At 45.0% G+C, this 18,789-nt stretch overlaps 1 protein-coding gene across 1 annotated transcript; it reads right to left on the bottom strand.

Moving 5' to 3' along the window:
• Window positions 1–2,088: 2,088 nt before the first annotated feature.
• LOC149327482 (uncharacterized) lies at window positions 2,089–6,791 on the bottom strand. The gene is made up of 3 exons (XM_089564893.1): window positions 5,676–6,791; window positions 4,596–4,713; window positions 2,089–3,872 (listed from the first exon to the last, which is right to left on the bottom strand). Exons 1-3 carry the CDS (start codon window positions 6,789–6,791, stop codon window positions 2,608–2,610), a joined length of 2,499 nt encoding a protein of 832 aa, XP_089421019.1. The 3' UTR covers window positions 2,089–2,607.
• Window positions 6,792–18,789: the final 11,998 nt, after the last annotated feature.

The raw sequence follows: 18,789 nt of genomic DNA, 5'->3' as shown, positions 1-18,789 counted from the left end.
TGACGTACCTTGGCGTCCCGCTTTTTCCTTGGCTGATACTGAACGACTCGTCGTACTCGCTCTTCACTGTATGTTCCATATCATCCAGCTGCAATTCCACTTTTGCTTGCTTTTTTCGGCATGCTTTTGATAAGTGTCCCTTTCCGCCGCAGCTGAAGCACACAGAATCTTTGTATCTGCAACGCCATCCTGAATGGGCTTCCAAACAGCGAAAACAACGCCGCTGCCTTTCTGGTTTCTTCATGCTGGCCACCCTCCCTACTTCCGCCGTCAACTCCTGCTAGAACTCGGGCTCTTGTGCACTGCTCCTCATTGCCTTTTGCTGCTTGCCCAGATGAAAAAAATCTAGCTGGTTTCAATTGGTTCTAACTGGTTTCAGCTGGGATCAGTTGGTCCCAGCTGGGACCAACTGGCCAGCAGCTGGGACCAACTGGCCAGCAGCTGGGACCAACTGGCCAACAGTTGGGACCAACTGGCCAGCAGCTGGGGCCAACTGGCCAGCAGTTGGGACCAACTGGCCAGCAGCTGGGACCAACTAGCCTGCAGTTGGGGCCAACTAGCCTGCAGTTGGGGCCAACTAGCCTGCAGTTGGGGCCAACTGGCCCCAACTCAAATCCGCATAACTGCATTTACGTGGTTTGTCCTGACTATTACCTCAATCCTGTTATTGATCACCTGTGTTTAAAGACACTTTTTCAGATCTTGCAATAGAGCATCAAAAAGCAGGCAGAAATTATGCACACTGGACATGCAACAATTCACATCTGAAAGGAAAAACTGTAAACCAAGATTTATTTCAAAATTGATACAGCAGACTTTATCATTAGTGAAAATTTGACTTTATAGCATACATGCAAACAAAGACCATATTCACTGCAAAAGACAGCATTCAGTAACAGGCAGTAATAAATCATCTCAACTCTATATATACAGCAACAATGTTTCGCACATCTAGGTGCGGCCACCTGTACTTCGACAATGACATGAAAAAATTGCACAAATTAATAAACGGATGTCCCTGTTGCATTTCATTTTTACCAGAAATCATGAGGGTAGGCCCAGCCAAAACATGGAATCAATTTTCACTGCGTGCAGTGTAAGGGACACATGTAAAAGAAATGGAAACCACCATGTCACTGGTGTGGGAAGTGTAAAATCAAAACATTTGGCATTAACAATCCACATCTTGCTCATATTACTCAGCATAGGAGAGCATAATCAAGTAACATGGTTGTCAAATGCAAAAATCACTATTACACAGTTTGAAGTACACCAGGAAAGCAATGCGACCGGCAAACAAATTCAAATACAAGTGACACAAGGTTACAGCCACAAAAACAACGACATGAATATCTCATTAATGTCAGGAATATTTCGTAGGGAACAAACCAAGAGAAACTTATTGAACAGGGACGGAGAGTATTGTGGTGCAGCATTTGATGCTTATATTTTTTAGGAAAAAAGGGGATACACTAAAACTCTGGATTTGATAACTACGCATGGAATCATATGCTTAAAGACAGCAGAATTCCAAAAAGAATCCTGGTTAGGGTGAAGCAACCTTTTATATCTCAGCGCTAATATATATAGAGTTTCTGATACCGCATGAAATGGGTTAATAATGCCTCCGTGTTCAATCTGTATTCTATGTTTCTAATAAATGAGATCAGTTTCTTTTGCATCTATGGTACTCCCCACACCCAGAAATAGCAACTGACACAGGGCAAGAACAGTGCAGAATAGACTATGAGCTTGATTGGCACTAGTAAGAAAAAAAATTTGCAAGGACAACTGTGCAGTCTGAAAGCTCTGATAGCACTATCAACTTGAATGTTCGGGATCAACTTTTTCTAAAAATTCTCCATGTGTTAAGAGGATCTGAACAATTTATAGCGCGATCCCACATTCATAAGTTGAAGTTTGGAGGAATTGCATATTGCCTGGGATGAAATATGAATACTGTCTTTTGCATATTTATGATTAGCAAATATGCCTCACTCCACCTGTTAACTACAGGAAATTATTTACTGAGGGCTATCACCTTTGAGCAGCATGGCAATAAATCTCCATATAATGTATTCCAACACTGATTTTGCTTAACAGTTAACAATAATTGCTTAGGGCACCCATAATAGGAATATAAAATGCATTTTAAAATCAAGGTACCAGCACGACTAAGGCTTGGCAGTCTGCAGGGGGCCCTCGAAATGACCAAATGAGTTTCACCATCCTTGGTTACACTGTCCCTCCTTAAATACATAGTGACCCACCATGGTGGCTTTGGCATTCACTTTCTGGTCCCAATGCTGCTGGTTGAATGCCAGTCACGGGTGGGTTGTGATGGAGGCAAAATACCAAAAAAAAATGCTTATGTGCTATGCAACATCGATGCACGTAACTGAACCCCCAGGCAGTCTAAATTAAGCCGAATGCCTTAACTACGGCGTACCTCAAAGCCTATGTGTCGCATTGGTACAATAAATCCCACAATTCACGAACTGACTGAAACTTACAGCAAAAAATGTGATGCTTCAAACAACTAAAACACTAAAGCATAAAAATAAATAGCTGAACATCATCCTGAAGTCATTATGAAGCAAGATATGCTCACTGGCCCCTATGAAGAGCCTTAAAGGCTAGCGATATTAAAAAAGTTTTTTTTCTGCCCTTCATGAAGATACATGGGTGAAGACCCTGGCTGACATCCACAAGATAATCATGTCGGACCTCCTCAGCTTTCAAAATGTGTGCACTCTGATAAGCTGAGGTAGTAGAGAATTTGCGTGCTATTGCAAAAACCCTAGTCTGGTGATAAATGTCCTCAAAAGAAATGATATGGCGGATCTTTATGCCCACTTTGGATTGGAAAATCGCAGCAGTGCTATCAGTCTTGTTCGGTCTTTTGTACTGTTCGCTGTGAAACACATACCGAGATGCTCTGACTCTGTCGTGCTCCACAACATGACCGCCTATTATGTGGCCAATCTGGCTCTGAACAAACTCAAAGAGTGGCTGTGGCAGTTCCCTCTTCTTGCCAAGAACAACGACAGACTGTCGGTGTGAGACATGCCGATTTTTCAGAAACTCCTGTGTCTGAGGGCTGGCAAGGGCCTTGAGACTGTTCAGAGAACTGGTCATCAAAACTCTCTCGACAATCTGAAGTGGCACAGCCTTAGCTGAAGTGACCAGCTCCTTCAAGTGGCCAATGTTTGACTCGAACGCAAAGCACGAGTGCGCCCACAATGGCCCCTGCTCAGTTGTGCTCTTGGCCATGTGAAGAAGCTGGTGAACATTGAAAGTCATGTTGTGTTCTCCATATAGAAATTGCATTTGCACCACGAATTTCACTAAGCAGTTGGCACTTTCTGCAATGTCAGCCTTTGTCACCACATCTTTTACTAAAAGGGAAATCCCATTAACCAGCAATGCAAAATGCTTAAGGTATTTTGCGGGCAAAATGCCTTCTAGGCATGGTAGCGCGAAAAAAAGGAGCCACTGTTGCCATTCAGTGGCTTTCCAAAACTTCCTTAAGGAAAGTGAGCGCTGTCGTCTGTGAAGGCATAAAGGTGGCTTGACAGAGCACAGATCCTTGTCAATTTTTTCCAGTTTTTCAGGACAGCCAACGTAATATGGTCGTTTTGGAGTTGACAGCCAGAGATCAGTAAGCTGCCGTGTTACGCCTAGCAAAACACAATGCATGTAATCTGGGGTGAACCCCCAGATTACATCGAAGTGAGATAGATTTATCAATGCTGTGGGTCCTTTTACACCTTGAATGACTTTGCTTTTGGCTGTTGCTTCCTTCATTTGTTCAATAGTCTGATCGGTGCTTCTCTCTGGTGCTGGGTCATCAACTGTATACCTCAGAGTTCCTGTTTGCAATAAAAAGTGCAGGTGATTAATTAAGGCCAGCAAGTCACAAAACCGTGCAAACCTAATGGGAAGGAAAATGATTCTCTTGCTGGTGAAATGGAAACGAAAAAACATTTATGTATATATATATATCTGTAACAGTACTAGCTGCACATTTTATAAACATTTCGCAGCATTACAGCTTGTACTGAGCCCCAACTTCTACAGAAGCAAGTGGTCACAGCTTGAGATATTTTTTAAAGCACGACAGGCAAATAAAAACCTCAGCTGCATTACGCAAACACAAACATGCCAATGTGTGACTCTGTTTTACATCCAGTAAAGAATGCTGTATGCTAGTAGTGAGAACAGCAGACTTAGCAATTCGCACTCTCAAACAGAACCAAAAGAAGCAGGCAGGTTGGTTATAGTGGAAGCATGAGTGGCTTTATGGGCACAAACTCATGCCATCCCAGTGACACAGCTTATGCCAGCTTTTCAAACAGAACCAAATTATGCTAAAATTCCACACAGAGCAATTTGTTACTGCCACTCATGATGTTAAATGACTGCATTTTACTGCATACTTCAAATAACCTTTTTTTCTTAGAGCCAACAGATAATTCCTTATGCTCGCAAAATCACCACTATCTGTAAAAACGGCAGTTTATATCTGGTTTTATAAAGTTAATTTGCACAATTATTACTTTCTCCAGAGGCTGAAAACTCAGAAAGGTGCTTACCATCAATGACAGTCCCTGGGTGAAGGCACCACCCACAGCCAAAGTGCCCATTAAATTGCAGCATATTCTGCATTATTGCCCTCGCCGGGGCATCAGCACAGCAGCTGAAGCAGTGAATCTGCATGAGAGAGACACAGGCAGAAAGGGACTCAATCAAGCCAGCTACACCAGTGCACTGATAAAGCTTTCAAACATATCCTTTGTTTGCTAGCATCCAGCTCATGAGTGATAAGCTAATTCTAGCAGTTCAAAGTATATCCCTTTGCGCCATGCCAAAAGTCGCAAGACATGCATGCGACTTTTCACAATTTTTCTCGAAGTGCATAGAATTGTTTTCACTAAGGATGTGATGTTGGCTACATTTAAAATGTCAACTGGACAAAATGGGTGGGCCATTTCGTACCTAGAAAACAGAACTGCTTTTAAAAACCTTAAAACAGAGATGGACGTCGCGAATTTCTATAGCGTGCCTAATGCTGTCCGCACTGTATCTTTTCTTCTCTAACGCTATGGAATCTTCTAGTCTTTAAATGGCACTGTACATAATTTTTGCGTTGCGGAAACAGTTTTGGAATACATAGGAAATAACTAATTGGGAGCAAAAAAGTTTTTCTAAAGAATATAGCTACTATCCCGTGAGCTTGGAAGTGGGCGGCGTACATGAATTCATTATGGTTTTCAGCCATATTTGTCATTTTTGTGAACAAGGGTGTTCCAAGTATACACACACAAACTTTCAGCTTTTTCTTTATAGTAGAACATAATGCGTGCCGCAAAGGAAAATGACAGTTCACTGCCGTGCCTGTTTTATGGGCTGTGACTCTCAGTCCTTAAGCAGCATATACTCCATGCATGTAACCATGAAGCGAAACTAAATGTGGTCAACTGTCACATTGTTAGAATATTCTTATTTTCATTAGGAAAATGTGTGTAGTTTCTCTAAAAATGTTATAACATGCAGGCACCTTTTATTAATTAAGTTACGCTGCTGAACTATCCAATAGAGTGGAGGAGACTGGCCACAAAGCATACTGGTGGCTTCGATAGCAAATATATTGACTAAATGCAGTATACACGTACCCTTGACTGAATGTCCTCAGTGCCATATTTCCAAGTCACACCGACAACTCCCAAGGGCTCCATTTGTTGCACGAAACTGTTCAGAAGCAGAGTCATGTTTGGGTGCGACTGCCCAAACCAGAGCATGGCTGTCAGCACATTTTTCTGACGAAGATTTACGGGAAGCTCATTTATCAAGACCTGGACGGGCCAGATGCTATACTTGGACGACTTAAAAATAGGACTACCGTCCGAGTTAAGGGTCACGGTCAAATCATTAGACGACATCTTCTGACGAGCCTTCCTGTAAGCTCGACCATCTGTGATGTCCGCTATTTGCTCACAAGTTCCGTCATTAATACTTGTATTTTCCAGCCGATCATGGAGCGCTTCAGATATTTGTTTGTCAGCAAGAAGCAACTTGATCTGACGCTCCAGTGGTAGGCTGAGGAAGAAATTTCCATCCATGAGCATTTTTCGGCCACAATATCCCTCGCCACAAATCGAGCACCTTCCGCGGACTCCGTTCCGGTCAGCTAGGCGGCCCGACGTCTCCGCAACAAGTGTCTGGCACCCATCGCAGTAAAAATGAAATTTGGCGTCTTCCAGACTTACGCCAGCGCTCTTCTTGAAAGAATATTTGCTTTCCGGCAGGTCCTGCCTTTTAAGCAGATATGCCAATAGCCTCTGTAGAGCTTCGACTGCTTTCCAAGGCAATGCAAACTCAACTGCAAAGTTTACAGCAAGCGCCAGCAGATCCTGGGCGCTCAGTTCTGCCTCTTCGTGTTGGTCAACGTCGTCGTCGGGCTGCTGTATGTCACACGCATTTCTAGCATTTTCAGGCTCCTTAGCAGGATTATCCGGCGGTGCGGTGTGTGTCGGCCCTTCCTGCTGCTGTTCATTTGTTTGCGACGGCGTTGCATTCGTGCCATTTTCAAGGGATGGCGTTATTTCGCTAACTGTGCTGTCCTCGTGCTGGTCAGTTGGCTGCGATGCTGTGTTACTGGCAGTCCGTGACTGATCGGCTGCACGGACTGGGAGCAGATTCAATTTCGCCTGTCCACATCTCCACCTTGTCGTGCTTGGAAGGTCAGCAACACTTGGTGTGGCGTCTAGGTAACGCTTGCGAGGCCGCATAACGCTGTTTCGATAACGCGACTAGAAGGTCAAAACAGACATCTAAACATGCATAAAAACGATCAAAACAAACCGTGCATACACGCTTCGTGCGCAACGTTGCTTCGTGCGCGCAGGCCACTGGTGATTTCGATGTTGATGCGGCTGTGGGTTTCGCCAATATGGCCCCAAAAAGAAAGGTTGAGCATATTAATTATATAATCAGTATCTTTATACGATTGTAGCAAACGTTCACAAAAAGCACCACAAATACTTGCTTTATTATTTTTGCGCATTTGGTGCGACATCTCTTATTTTTTCTGTCGTGGTTGAACCGCGTTAACCGCGTTGAACACAACCAGCAGTAGGCATCGCCATCGCTGTCACTGGCTGCACCTGCCATCAACGTTTCTTGCCGTGTTGCCGGTAGCTGTTGTCAACTTGCCAGTGCGTTGTTGGGCCTAGGTATTTTATAACGTATTCTTAGGTTGGATTCAGGCTCAAAATCCTTGGCCCAATATGTTTGCATTAGTGCGATTTCTCGCGGACATCGACAGGAAGCTGCACGTGGTGCCAGCGTCCGACATCGAGGAGTTCCGCCCGACGACAACAAAGGACTTTAACAACAAGTCTGTGTACTCGGTACTGTGGATTGATAAAGACGGGGACGGATCAGACACCGGGTACTATGACGCGCAGGTCCTCCTACTACAGTAAAACCCCGTTAATACGTATTTGGCGGGAACGCGGGAACAGTACGCACTATCCGGTAGTACACCTTAACCAACTAATAAAAATTTGCCATTATTCACGCCCCAAAAGAGAAGAAATTCAGGCACAGTAAATATCCAACAAATACACGTACGTACGTGCACTTTATTCTTGTGCCGCCGACCAGAAATCGGTCATCTTCAGTTGCCGCCGTGGCGGCCGTGCGGCGACAACAGCAGTCTCAAAATTGGAGAGACTGGGGGCAAGCTTTTCCATGAGGCCCCTCTTCTCGGCGAACGCCCTCATTACCGAACTTACCACCCTCGAACTTATGCTGTAGCGTGCTTTAAAACGGGCCAACCAACCGTTACTGCACGAAAAGTCTTTGCAGTTGAGCTGGGCCGCAAACACTTCCGCTTTTTCGGCGAGGAGAGGTCCGGTGACAGGCAGGTTTTCTGACCTTGCTTTTTTCAACCACAGCACTAAAGCTTCTTCCACTTCCGGAAAAGCTGATCCCCTCAAACGGCACCTCTTCATATTCGATAGGGCCCCGCTTTTCAACTTCTCCCGAGCATTCCAAATGCCGCAGACCGTTGTTAACGGCAAGTCCCACGCACGCGCTTGTGCACTTTTCGTAGTTCCATTTTCAATTGAACGAATAATGTCCAACTTCTCCTTAACTGTTAGCACGCGATACTTCGGTCGCGTAGGCTTCGGCATGGTGCCCACCGTTCGCGTGCACACGGAACAAAGACGCGCTTCGCCTAACTGCAACACATCCACAACACGTCACGCGCGCAGCGAGGTTTCCTCGAGGTGTAGCGAGATCACATGACATGGGTAGAGTGGGGGGGTGACGGTGATGGTTACTGCGATAGGGCTGGCGACGATGCATTCGCGCGCAAGAACGCAGAAGCGGCCGACGCTTCTCGGGCTCCCCATTGACATGGACATCGCCGCGCTCGTCGGGACATGGCCGAAATGGCCGCAGTGTTGAATCGCCAGCGGTTTGCACGTTGACAATGCTCTTTGGAAAGGCGGAAAACGTTTTGCGTAATAGCATGGCGCCAGCCAAACCGCGACGGCAAGTACGCATTAAGCGGAAGGCAGTTCATGGGCTACTATGTTTTAAGCGGTCAGCCAATACATTGGTTTCAATGGTGGCTACGCCGGGGAATTCACACTACATTTTAACCGCAACTACTTGGTAAGCGAGTACGTATTAATGAGGTTTTACTGTAGCCGGTAAGTTGTAACCATGTGTCAAGACCCGCCGCTCTGGCTGACAGTGACTTGGCTTTGGGCTACTGGTTCTAAGGTCGCGGGAGCGAATCCCGCCTGCGGCGGAATTTCTGTTGAGGCGAAATGCAAAAAGGCCTGTGTACTGTGCGATGCCAGTGCACGTTCATTTATCCTAGATTGTGTAAATCAGTTAGATTTCTCCAACGGCGTCCCCTATAGCCCACGTTCGGAATGTAAACACCACTATCACCATGCGACGTGTCTATCGTACTGGCGTAGACAGAATCGGACATTCAGCGCTCTGTGGCGTTCGAGTGATTGCCTGAGCGGATTGTTATTTTAGTCCAGCGCAACAGCCAGCTGCGTCAGGAACTTAATTCATGCTACGATAGGATGGCAAACACGTGGAGCGCTGGTTCGACCAAAGCATTAATTCCTTGCCTACAAGAGAACTGAATTTAAGGGTATATTGGCGATCGGAGTACAAAAATGCATATTGGCTGCAAAAACACGGACATGGAAATGGATTGGTTGGCTTCTTTTCGTGCTGCTTCGCGTGGCGCAAGTTCAAAACTAGCGAACATGTGTGTGCCAACTAGTTGGCTTAACTTTGGTGCATTCGGCCAGCCGAACTGCTGTTGTTGCTTTTGTTGGCGTTTTTGGCAGGTCATAATATATTCCATCTGTTTCACAATTTGCGCAGAAACACGTGATGAACTCACGCAAAAAATGTCAGCGAAAAGGGTGACAATGCCCAAAATCAGAACTCAAGAAATCCCGGAAGATTTGGAGCCTCAAAGCCAGAAGAAGAAGGAAAAGCAGGTATGCTCACCAGCTACAGTGGCATCCAAGCCTCATACAATGATCAAATGTTCAATTGCCGGCACTCACTTTATAATTCTGATTTGTTGTGCTTAATGTGCCTCCTCTTTGCACTAGGCTGCCATGAAAAAAAAGCAGATAAGAGACAGCAGTAGGAGTGCTGCCTACAGTGCAATTTTAGAAAAGCACATGAAGAGTGCACAGCCGGAGGAAATGTGTCGACTTCGGACTCATCCTTCCACGGGCAGGTAAGCAGCATATAAGTAAACCTAGGGCTGATGGCCCAGTGTATGTTACTTGATAGTTTATTTTGAATTTTCAGAGCCGGAAGAGGCGCTACTCAATAACGAGTTCATCGGGTGACGATGAGTCACTTGCTCGTATGAAGAGCTTAGACGAGCAAATGCTGAAAAAAAAATGTGGAAGGAGAAAGCTCAAGGGCTGCAAAGAGACAAGGATTTCCTTGTCTCTCAAGTGGAGTCCCTCAAGCGCTGCTTGGAAAGCAAAATATTTCAGGGCAAGTACTTCCACACTAGCCCTTCTTCCTATTTTTATGGTCGGCTGGTTGTGATGCGATCCAATCCTTAATTATTAACTGATAACCAAAGCCTGGATGTTTTGAAAATGATTGAAAAGCATTACAAGGTTTGAACTAGGGTTATGCACGTTGTTGAGTTATGTGCAGTGCTTGTATTGTTACAGTGCACAAAAAGTGCAGAACTCTAGCCATAATCTGCTGTTCCTGCAAAACCGTTCACTTTTTACTTTTGTTCGCTGTGTATAAGATTTAACTTTTTCTTTTTAGTGGAACAAAGCATCATGAAGAGGGGCATAGAAGGTAAGGCCTTCACTTGTGGCTATGCATTTTCATTGTACTCTTTTTTATTCATGTAGTGATTGTGCTCTGGCTAGCAAGACAGTAGTATCATTTTGGTGTCCAATCATGTAACTTAAATTTCACCTGTACCCAGAGTAACAATTTGTGGCAAGGTAAATTGCGGGAGTTGTCAAACGTAGACCTGCCTTCACCGGTTCTTTATCTTGCTTTAAAAATGCTTTTGTTACTCCAGTTCGGGGCACAAATGGGGGAGGGCATGGAACTGGTCTAGCAAAGAGGTTTTCTTTCACCAGGAAGCATGCTGACAGAGTAATTGTAACATCCAACACTATAAGTTTTTATATGGTTGCTTGTAGAGGGAGCACTTAAGCTACAATGACTGCCCTTTTTGGCATAGGGGCAAGCAGGTGCTGTGTGCATGTCTAACCGCCTTATCACTGCCTGCACAGTTCAAGCTGTACGCCAAAATGGCAACCGCTGCTTCTCATATGCAAACCTCCTTTATGAATTACATCAGCTCAGTTTTGATCTTCAAAAAAGGATCCACTTGTGACTGCCAGCTCGTTGTAGAGTTATGCTACATTGCCACTGCTTGTGGAGGCTCACAAGTGCGGATATGTAGTTAATCTTGTTTGCGTTGATGGGGGAAATAGATGTTGCTATTGTTTTCATCACTGCATGGGAAATATGATTTCTGGCTGCACACTCTTTAAAAGCTCCAATAAGCACCGTGATTTTGGTATTACAAATTTTTCAGTAGATTGGTCATGCAGTGCATAAAATCCAGTGATGGTATGTTGAGGCAGTTCTTCCCTTAAAATGTTCATGTTGGCAAATAGTATTGTTATATGTATGAGCAGTGATGGACACAAGTGAAATTTGATGTCCCTTCTCTCCTTTAATTGAAACTGTGTTAACTAGAAAACTTGATGCATGTTATTACTGCTTCTGAACAGCTTGACGTCATTTGCCTGGAGCATGTTTGCTACTAAAAGAATGGCAGCTTCTTTAGTATGTGCATATTGTTTAGGGTCTAACTAGCATGGGCCCCTGTGTGTGGGAAGGTTCATGGCATATCAATCTCCAGTACAATAATTGCAGGTTGGTAGCACCGAAATGTCTCATTTACAATTTCGCTTGAGAGTGCCTAGTAATTGTGGAGGCAAAACACTATTTGGTGATGTGTCCTTGACTTGCAGGTGCAAGTTCTTCACCTGCGCCCAGTGCAGCCATTAACCTGTGCAGTGCGGGAGCCTTCACAGGTTCAAGCAGCAGCTTGGAGCCAGACGGAGCAGGTCCAAGCAATAGCATGCCGTCACTGCCACCATGCTGTAAGCATTTGTACTGTCTGATATTCAGACACTTAGTAGTAAAATAGTTCATTGTGGTTACAGTGGTTTGAATGGAGAATTTGAGTTCTAATTTTGCTGTCTTTATTCTTCGTCTCCCTTTATGACAGGCTCTCCAGCTGATGACAGCCAGGTCATGGGGCCTGCTTCTCTGCCCGACAAAGAGCATGCACCTCGTAAGTAAATCATTTTTATAAATAGGAGGACATCAGGATTTTTACGTGAACATAAGTATTTGTTAATGTTAGACCAAGCAACAGAAGAGCTTTGTCCTTGCCTTGTTCTCCAAATCCACTGTTTCAATAGTTCATACCCACATATTAGTGCTATCATATTGCTTGGTGAAAGGCCTGTACAAAGCTTTGCACTGTTAGTGCAGTGATGTGCATTGCCACTGCCAGCAGCACCTGCTGTGCTGCCTCAGTAGCTGTTATCGTATTCATGGCTTGGAAATGTTTATGCATTGTGGAAGCCAAAGGTGGCCCATCATGTGAAAACATTCATGCACTGGATTTCAAGTTGCATTGGCTGCTTTTTTATTGGGGCATAATGTTGAAACCTGTTGTGTGCAATGTTGTATCATGTTAAAAATTCTGTGTGGTCAAAATTAATAGAGAGCCCTACACTATACCTTAGATTATGCATGTTGTGCTGACTCCGTGTCTAAAAGTTACTGCACTTGGTCAATTGTACTGTAGGTAGTGCTTTTAGCAATTTGTCATCAATGTTATTTAACAGCTTTGAATTTTTTACGTTGATTGAGATAACTGATTTGCTCTTAGCAGCACATTATTTAAGCTGGACACCTACCTGCACCTCTGTTCTCAAGAATTAAATTTTATTTACAATGTAATTCTGAAAAATTACTTATTTGCAAGGTGAAAACACGCCACTTTTGTTTATCTCCTGTTTTTGGTTTGTTCTTTACAGTGCCTGAAGATTTTTGCCACCTGTCAGATGGATCTGTAAGTAATCTTATAGGAACTTGTCGTAAGCCATTTTGGTGCATGGTCACATGAATGTTTAAAGGCACCGGGGGAGAAAGGCTGCATGCAGAAAAGAGCACTGGTGGTTGAATTTCTGTTATTTTAACGTTGTCTGGGCAGCTTGAACTTACAATGAATTAACGATACACTTCTGATCTCTGCAGTGTGCAGTTATTGAAGTTCCTACCAAAAATATTTTCTTCCAGATTTGTATGTCTGCTGTTACCGTATGTAGCCTGGCCACGCAAGTTTCTTGTATTTAATTAAAAGGGCACATAAAAGAAATTTTGTTCTGTTTCAGTAATGCTATGAACAGTGGTCTAGTAAGTGACAGCACAGGTCAAACTGACAGGCATTGAATTCTGTGTATGTAGGCTTTGTTGTGCACAAGAATGGGAAGTATGGAAAAATGAACAGACTCACCTCAAATGATGACCCGCAGCTGAAATGAAGGCCTTTACAAGATGTTTAAGATGACAAGCTTTTATATTCGGTATAATTAATACTGCTGTTAGATACCTTAATAAGTCAAAATGTAATTAGTGATATTGGCATGCAAATTGTAGAAATAAATTTCAAGTCGTGCCGTTTAACGACTCATAGTGATACATGGGCTATGGCGGACACCGAAGTGAAGGGCTCTGGATGTACTGACAACACAAAGGCAAATTTTGCATTTAGTCTCTATCAAATTGTGGCTGCAGCAGCTGAGATCGAACCCAGGTCCTCTGGCTTAGTAGCTGATTGTCCTAACCACTTAGCCACCATGCTGGTTCACATTGCCATGCATATGAAATATTAACATGGTCAACCCGCGCTGGGCAATGCAAATTTCTTGCCTTTACTGACCATTTGTGTACTCATAATTGATATGTGTAACAGTCCTTCAAAACTTGTGCTAATTTCATTTCTCATTTCTTCCATAGTTTCATCTAACAAAAGGTGTGGTTATTAGTGCCGGCCAGGCAGTCAAGATTTTTGGCTCCAAGAAAGCTACATTGGTATGCAAAGATGCGGCCCAGGCCATCTGGACGAGTGAAGTGTTGGCAGAGCGTTCAGTTAGTGGCTCGGTGGCACCGACAGAAAGAGCCCTGGGGCAGCCAGCAAAGCAGGCCCTGACGCCTGAAAAGATTGCCGTTATTGAAGGTAATGGGAGAGTTCGAGAACAGATTTCCAATCCTAATCTTTTCTGGTTCTTCATTCATTGTATGCCGCAGTGAATTATTTACGTGTCATCGCTTTGGTCTAACCATCGGTGATGAATGGTGTCTGAAGTCTACCATAATTGTGAATGACCTCAGAAAGCATCACAGCATATATCTTGATCTCAATGCCTTAAAGGTGGACTGAAGAGGAAGTTGAACTCGTCTTTTTACATGGGAACTCGATCTACTAGTTGGGCAATGTATGACTGATTGCTCACTACTACAAGTGTTAACGTCTGTTCATTTTCAATTGTTTGGCTCTTTTACCATGCATGCTGTATTATACATCGTTAGCCACAATAGATTAGGTAACCTTGCATGTAGTATTTGTAACTTGCTGTATTTCTGCCTTCTATGACAATTTTTATGAAATGCAGGGCTGGAATTTTGCATTTTCTCATGTTGCTGCCCTTGCCAACTGTATAGTTGGAGAGGGCATATGGCAGCAAGACTGTTGCATAATGTGCATGCTGACGTTAAAACTTCATTTCAATCTAATTTTCAGCTACAGTCCGGCAGTGGGGCTCCCAGAAAGGCATAGACGTTGAAGCAACCGTGGCAGTCATCCCGAGACTCCTGACCGAAAAAATACAAGACGTCAGGAAATCCCTCCTGAGAAAGCTTGGGAGCACCTAAGTGCAGGAGTGGAAGTGCTGCGCCATGCTGGGCCAATTTAATCTCCTGCGCCAAGATGCGCCTAAACGGCAATTTATGCCCATTGCAAGTATACAGAGCCAAATTTAGCCGAGTGTTATTGTCAGCTGGGCAACACTGGGCGCTCGCTACGAAACGGACGCAACTGCATTGGCATCGACAGTTGGGCTCGCTCTTGGAGAAAGGAAAAAAAAATTACCGAATGCACTGGAGATCTAGTGTGCTTGGCGAAAGCCTTGTGGTCAACCCACAGCCGCTTTCCCGAACCGCTTGGCGCGTGGCGGGCTTCCCGCGTGTGCGGTTTTTGTCTTTGGTGACTGCGGTATCTATTTTGATTGCAATGTTTTAGAGCGAGCTCTTTGGCGCCTGTTTCGCGGCGGCGCCGTCGCTGGTGTTTATTGTGTTCATTGGCATTGACATTTTACACTCTGATCATTTTAAGGAAAGGAAGCGTTGCAGTGTTTTAGAGCCAGTGTTTTACAGCGTTGTAGTGTTTTAGAGGGAGCCCTTTGGCGCTCGTTGACATTTTACACTCGGATCATTTTAAGGAAAGGAAGCGTTGCAGTGTTTTAGAGGGAGCTCTTTGGCAGAAACGTTGCCCTTGCCTTTGTCTGTTTGTGTTCACTTTGTTCATTGCCCTTGCCATTGTCTGTTTGTGTTCACATTTTATACTCTGATCATTTTAAGGAAAGAAATCGTTGCAGTGTGTTAGAGGGAGCCCTTTGGCGCTCGTTGACATTTTACACTCGGATCATTTTAAGGAAAGGAAGCGTTGCAGTGTTTTAGAGGGAGCTCTTTGGCAGAAACGTTGCCCTTGCCTTTGTCTGTTTGTGTTCACTTTGTTCATTGCCCTTGCCATTGTCTGTTTGTGTTGACATTTTATACTCTGATCATTTTAAGGAAAGGAAGCGTTGCAGTGTTTTAGAGGGAGCTCTTTGGCAGAAACGGTGCCCTTGCCATGGTCTATTTGTGTTCACTTTGTTCATTGCCCTTGCCATTGTCTGTTTGTGTTCACTTTGTTCATTGGTGTTGGCGTTGATGTTTTACATCCCGATCATTTTAAAGAAAGGAAGCGCTCGTAACTGGCTCCCTGGGTCAGTGCACGCCTGAATCCCACTTTTGGGTTGTTTCGGCTGCTAGCAACCATGGCTGTACAGGAAGGGAGGCAGTGGGAGTGAAAGAAAAAAGACAGAGAGAGGGGCCATAGGGAAGAAAATGAAAATTCTATTTGAGGCAAGGAAATTCCGCAGTAAGCAAAGCAGTAACTGTCTTGATTCTTCTGTTTGCAGAGGAAGTGGGAGTGAAAGAAGGAACAGGAAGAGTACTGTAGTGAAGAAAATGAATTTGAGGAAAGGAAATTACTGAGGAGGTTGTGCCAAAATGAATTTGAGGAAAGGAGATTGTTGGAGGAGGTGGTTGTGCTGTGGCACTAGCCTGGAGGAGAGGCCACAGTTGGCATGATTCCAGCGCAAGCACAGACACTGTGAGCATGAGCCATTAAAGGCTTTCACTCTGGAGATAAACAGTGCTTAAAACGGCGTCCTTGCCATAGGCCTGGCTTACTAGCCCCAAACCGAATCGGTTGTTTAGGATTCCGGACACCTTGACCTGCAAAGCAACCGCCAGCGCGGGCAGGGTAAACGGCGCGCGAATATAATTTTATTTACCTGAGCTAATTTCACAATCGAATCACGAACTTCTTGCACGTGGTGCTGCCAGGGAATGGACACCTGACTTTCTACCCATCGTGCGAGGTACTGTCGTGCTCTTACCTCGCACGCAGTTGGCGTTGCCTTGGTTTGGCCTGGCCAGTTATAGGGTTACATCTTCACAGCGGCGCGGCCGGCGTCCTCTCGCTACTCGCACCTTTCACAGCTGTACAGAGCAACGCGTTCTTCCACAGCCTGCCTTGGGTGCAGCCGCGTGTACGCTGGTGCATTTTTTTTTTCATATATGCTTGGGTGTTAAATTCTTGGTGCGCATTTACGTGAGGGCGCAAATTATGTGAGTACCTTCTTGTTGGTTTGGCTGCAACAATTTTCCAAATTTTAAAATCCACTGGTGTGCGGGTATTGATTCTTTTTTTTCGGTCCTGACATAGTATATTCGAGATTCTGCAGCACTCTTGACGGTTTTGACGAACTGTCGCCAATATGATGTTTTCTCTTTTTTTTCGGAACTGAAATTGATGACAGCTAATTTACTGCAACTACTGTTTGTAGCAGCTGCCACATGTCTATTTTTTTTAATGAACAAATATCTTTAGCGCGATTGCAGTCCTTTTAAAGAATTCTGGCCTGTAGGATTGATGATCAATATTTCGGCAGTTTTTGGGCGAGTTGCAAACAAAATTGCTCTCAGTCGCATTTAAATGTTGCCACTCTGCTCCAAAAGTGCTCCCAAATAGCCTACAAATTGCTCCAAAATAAGACTTTTGCTGCTCCCGTGCCTGCTCCAGAAAGCTGGAGCCTGCTTCCACCCCTGTAAGTGCATGTTTTAATAAATAGTTTTAACACTTTTCATGCTGTGGACAGTATGTGCTGACTGTGGGGTCACTGCCTGCCTTTTGGGTGGCGTTTGACCAGACTGTGCACTGTGGCAAAAGCAGCAGCACCAATAATCATAACCAGCTGGCAACTGGTCCCAGTTGGGACCAGTTTGCAATGGGTCCCAGCTGTTGGGACCAGTTGAACTGGTTTGTGGAAAAATTCCCAGTTGGGACCAGCTGGCAGTGGGTCCCAACTGGGCAGCTGGGACCCATTGGCAGCTGGTCCCAACTGGGAATTATTCCATAACACAGTTGAACTGGTCCCAGCTGAAACCAGCTAGGACCAATTGAAATTTTTTCATCTGGGTGGCAGTCGTTTCCGCCGTTACTGCTAACTCGTATGCCGTCTCGAACGTCAGATCTTTTTCCGCCAACAAACACGCTGTTGAACCACACTGTCAGAAATTCCAAAAACCAGACGGTCACGCAACATTTCCTCTAACGGAAATTTTGTACCGCCAAATGCGCAATTCTCGGAAACTTGCGCAAAGCAGCCACATAGTCAGCCACGCCCTCTCCGTCTTGTTGGTCGCGCTTCGAAAAGACGTACCTCGAGTATAGTTCAAACGGCTTCGGGTTTATGTGCTTCTTCAGTGCGTCGGCGATGACTTGATAGCCTACGTTGGGTGGCCGCGAAGGCTTGACGAGGGTTGCTATGAGGGAGTACGTCTTTGGCCCACAGCAACTGAGCAACACAGCTCGTCTGTCCTCATCCGTTCTGAGCTTGTTAGCTGCGCACGATAACTCAATGCGCTCGATATATTCTACTCACGATGAATTTTCACTGAGGTCGAACTCTCGAATGCGACTGCCACAAGCCATACTGCCCACCAACCGGCCCTTGCACGGGTCCGACAGTGCCTCGTTGCCACTGTAACAGACTGACGCATGAGTCAAAAGCGCTTTATTGAAAGAACACGACTGCTTAAATAGCTGCAGCGGTGGCCAGTTATCAGCACAACCGGTGATAGCAACACAGGCACAAAACTGGTGCATGCTCTCTTGTGGCACACCTACGTCACAGTGCGTGACTGCGCAATCTATCACAGTAAGGTTTAAGCTTAATACCGGGGCTGACGTCACATTCTTCCAAAGCATGTGCTTCAACAGTGCAGCGATCAACCAATGCTGCAATCGACTTTCATCAGGGTGTCTACTTATACAGGTGATCGACTGCCGGTCAGCGGTGAATGCACTCTGCAGACGAAAACACAAAACATCAGCTCTAACTTGCAGTACCTTGTCGTAGACCTTTATGTGACCCCTGTGCTTGGTGCTGAGGCACGCCAGCAGCTACAGCTGATTCGTCGACTTCATCATCTCGCCTCTTCAGGAAATGCAGCCGGTACTCCTCTGCGTGGTTCTGACGATGTCACAGCTTAAGACATCATTAAGGACTTCAAAGATGTGTTCACCGGGATGGGCCAGCTTCCAGGAACTGTCAGCATTGTGCTGCAAGATAGTGCAACTCCTACTATTGCAGCACCACGCAAGATCCCTTCGGCCATTCAAGACAAAGTTAAAGCAGAGCTCGAGAAGATGGAGCAGAAAGCTATCATCACAAAAGTCACGAAGCCAACTGACTGGGTCAACCCACTGGTACTTGTACCCAAGAAAGACGGCAGCTTACGAATCTGCCTCGATTCCAGGCATTTAAACAGTGC

This window comes from Amblyomma mixtum, chromosome 10 (genome assembly GCF_055824585.1).
Source record: "Amblyomma mixtum isolate Tamu chromosome 10, ASM5582458v1, whole genome shotgun sequence".
Lineage (NCBI taxonomy): Eukaryota > Metazoa > Arthropoda > Arachnida > Ixodida > Ixodidae > Amblyomma > Amblyomma mixtum.
Note: the sequence above shows the minus strand (reverse complement) of the source record. Positions and strands in the feature narration are given on the sequence as shown.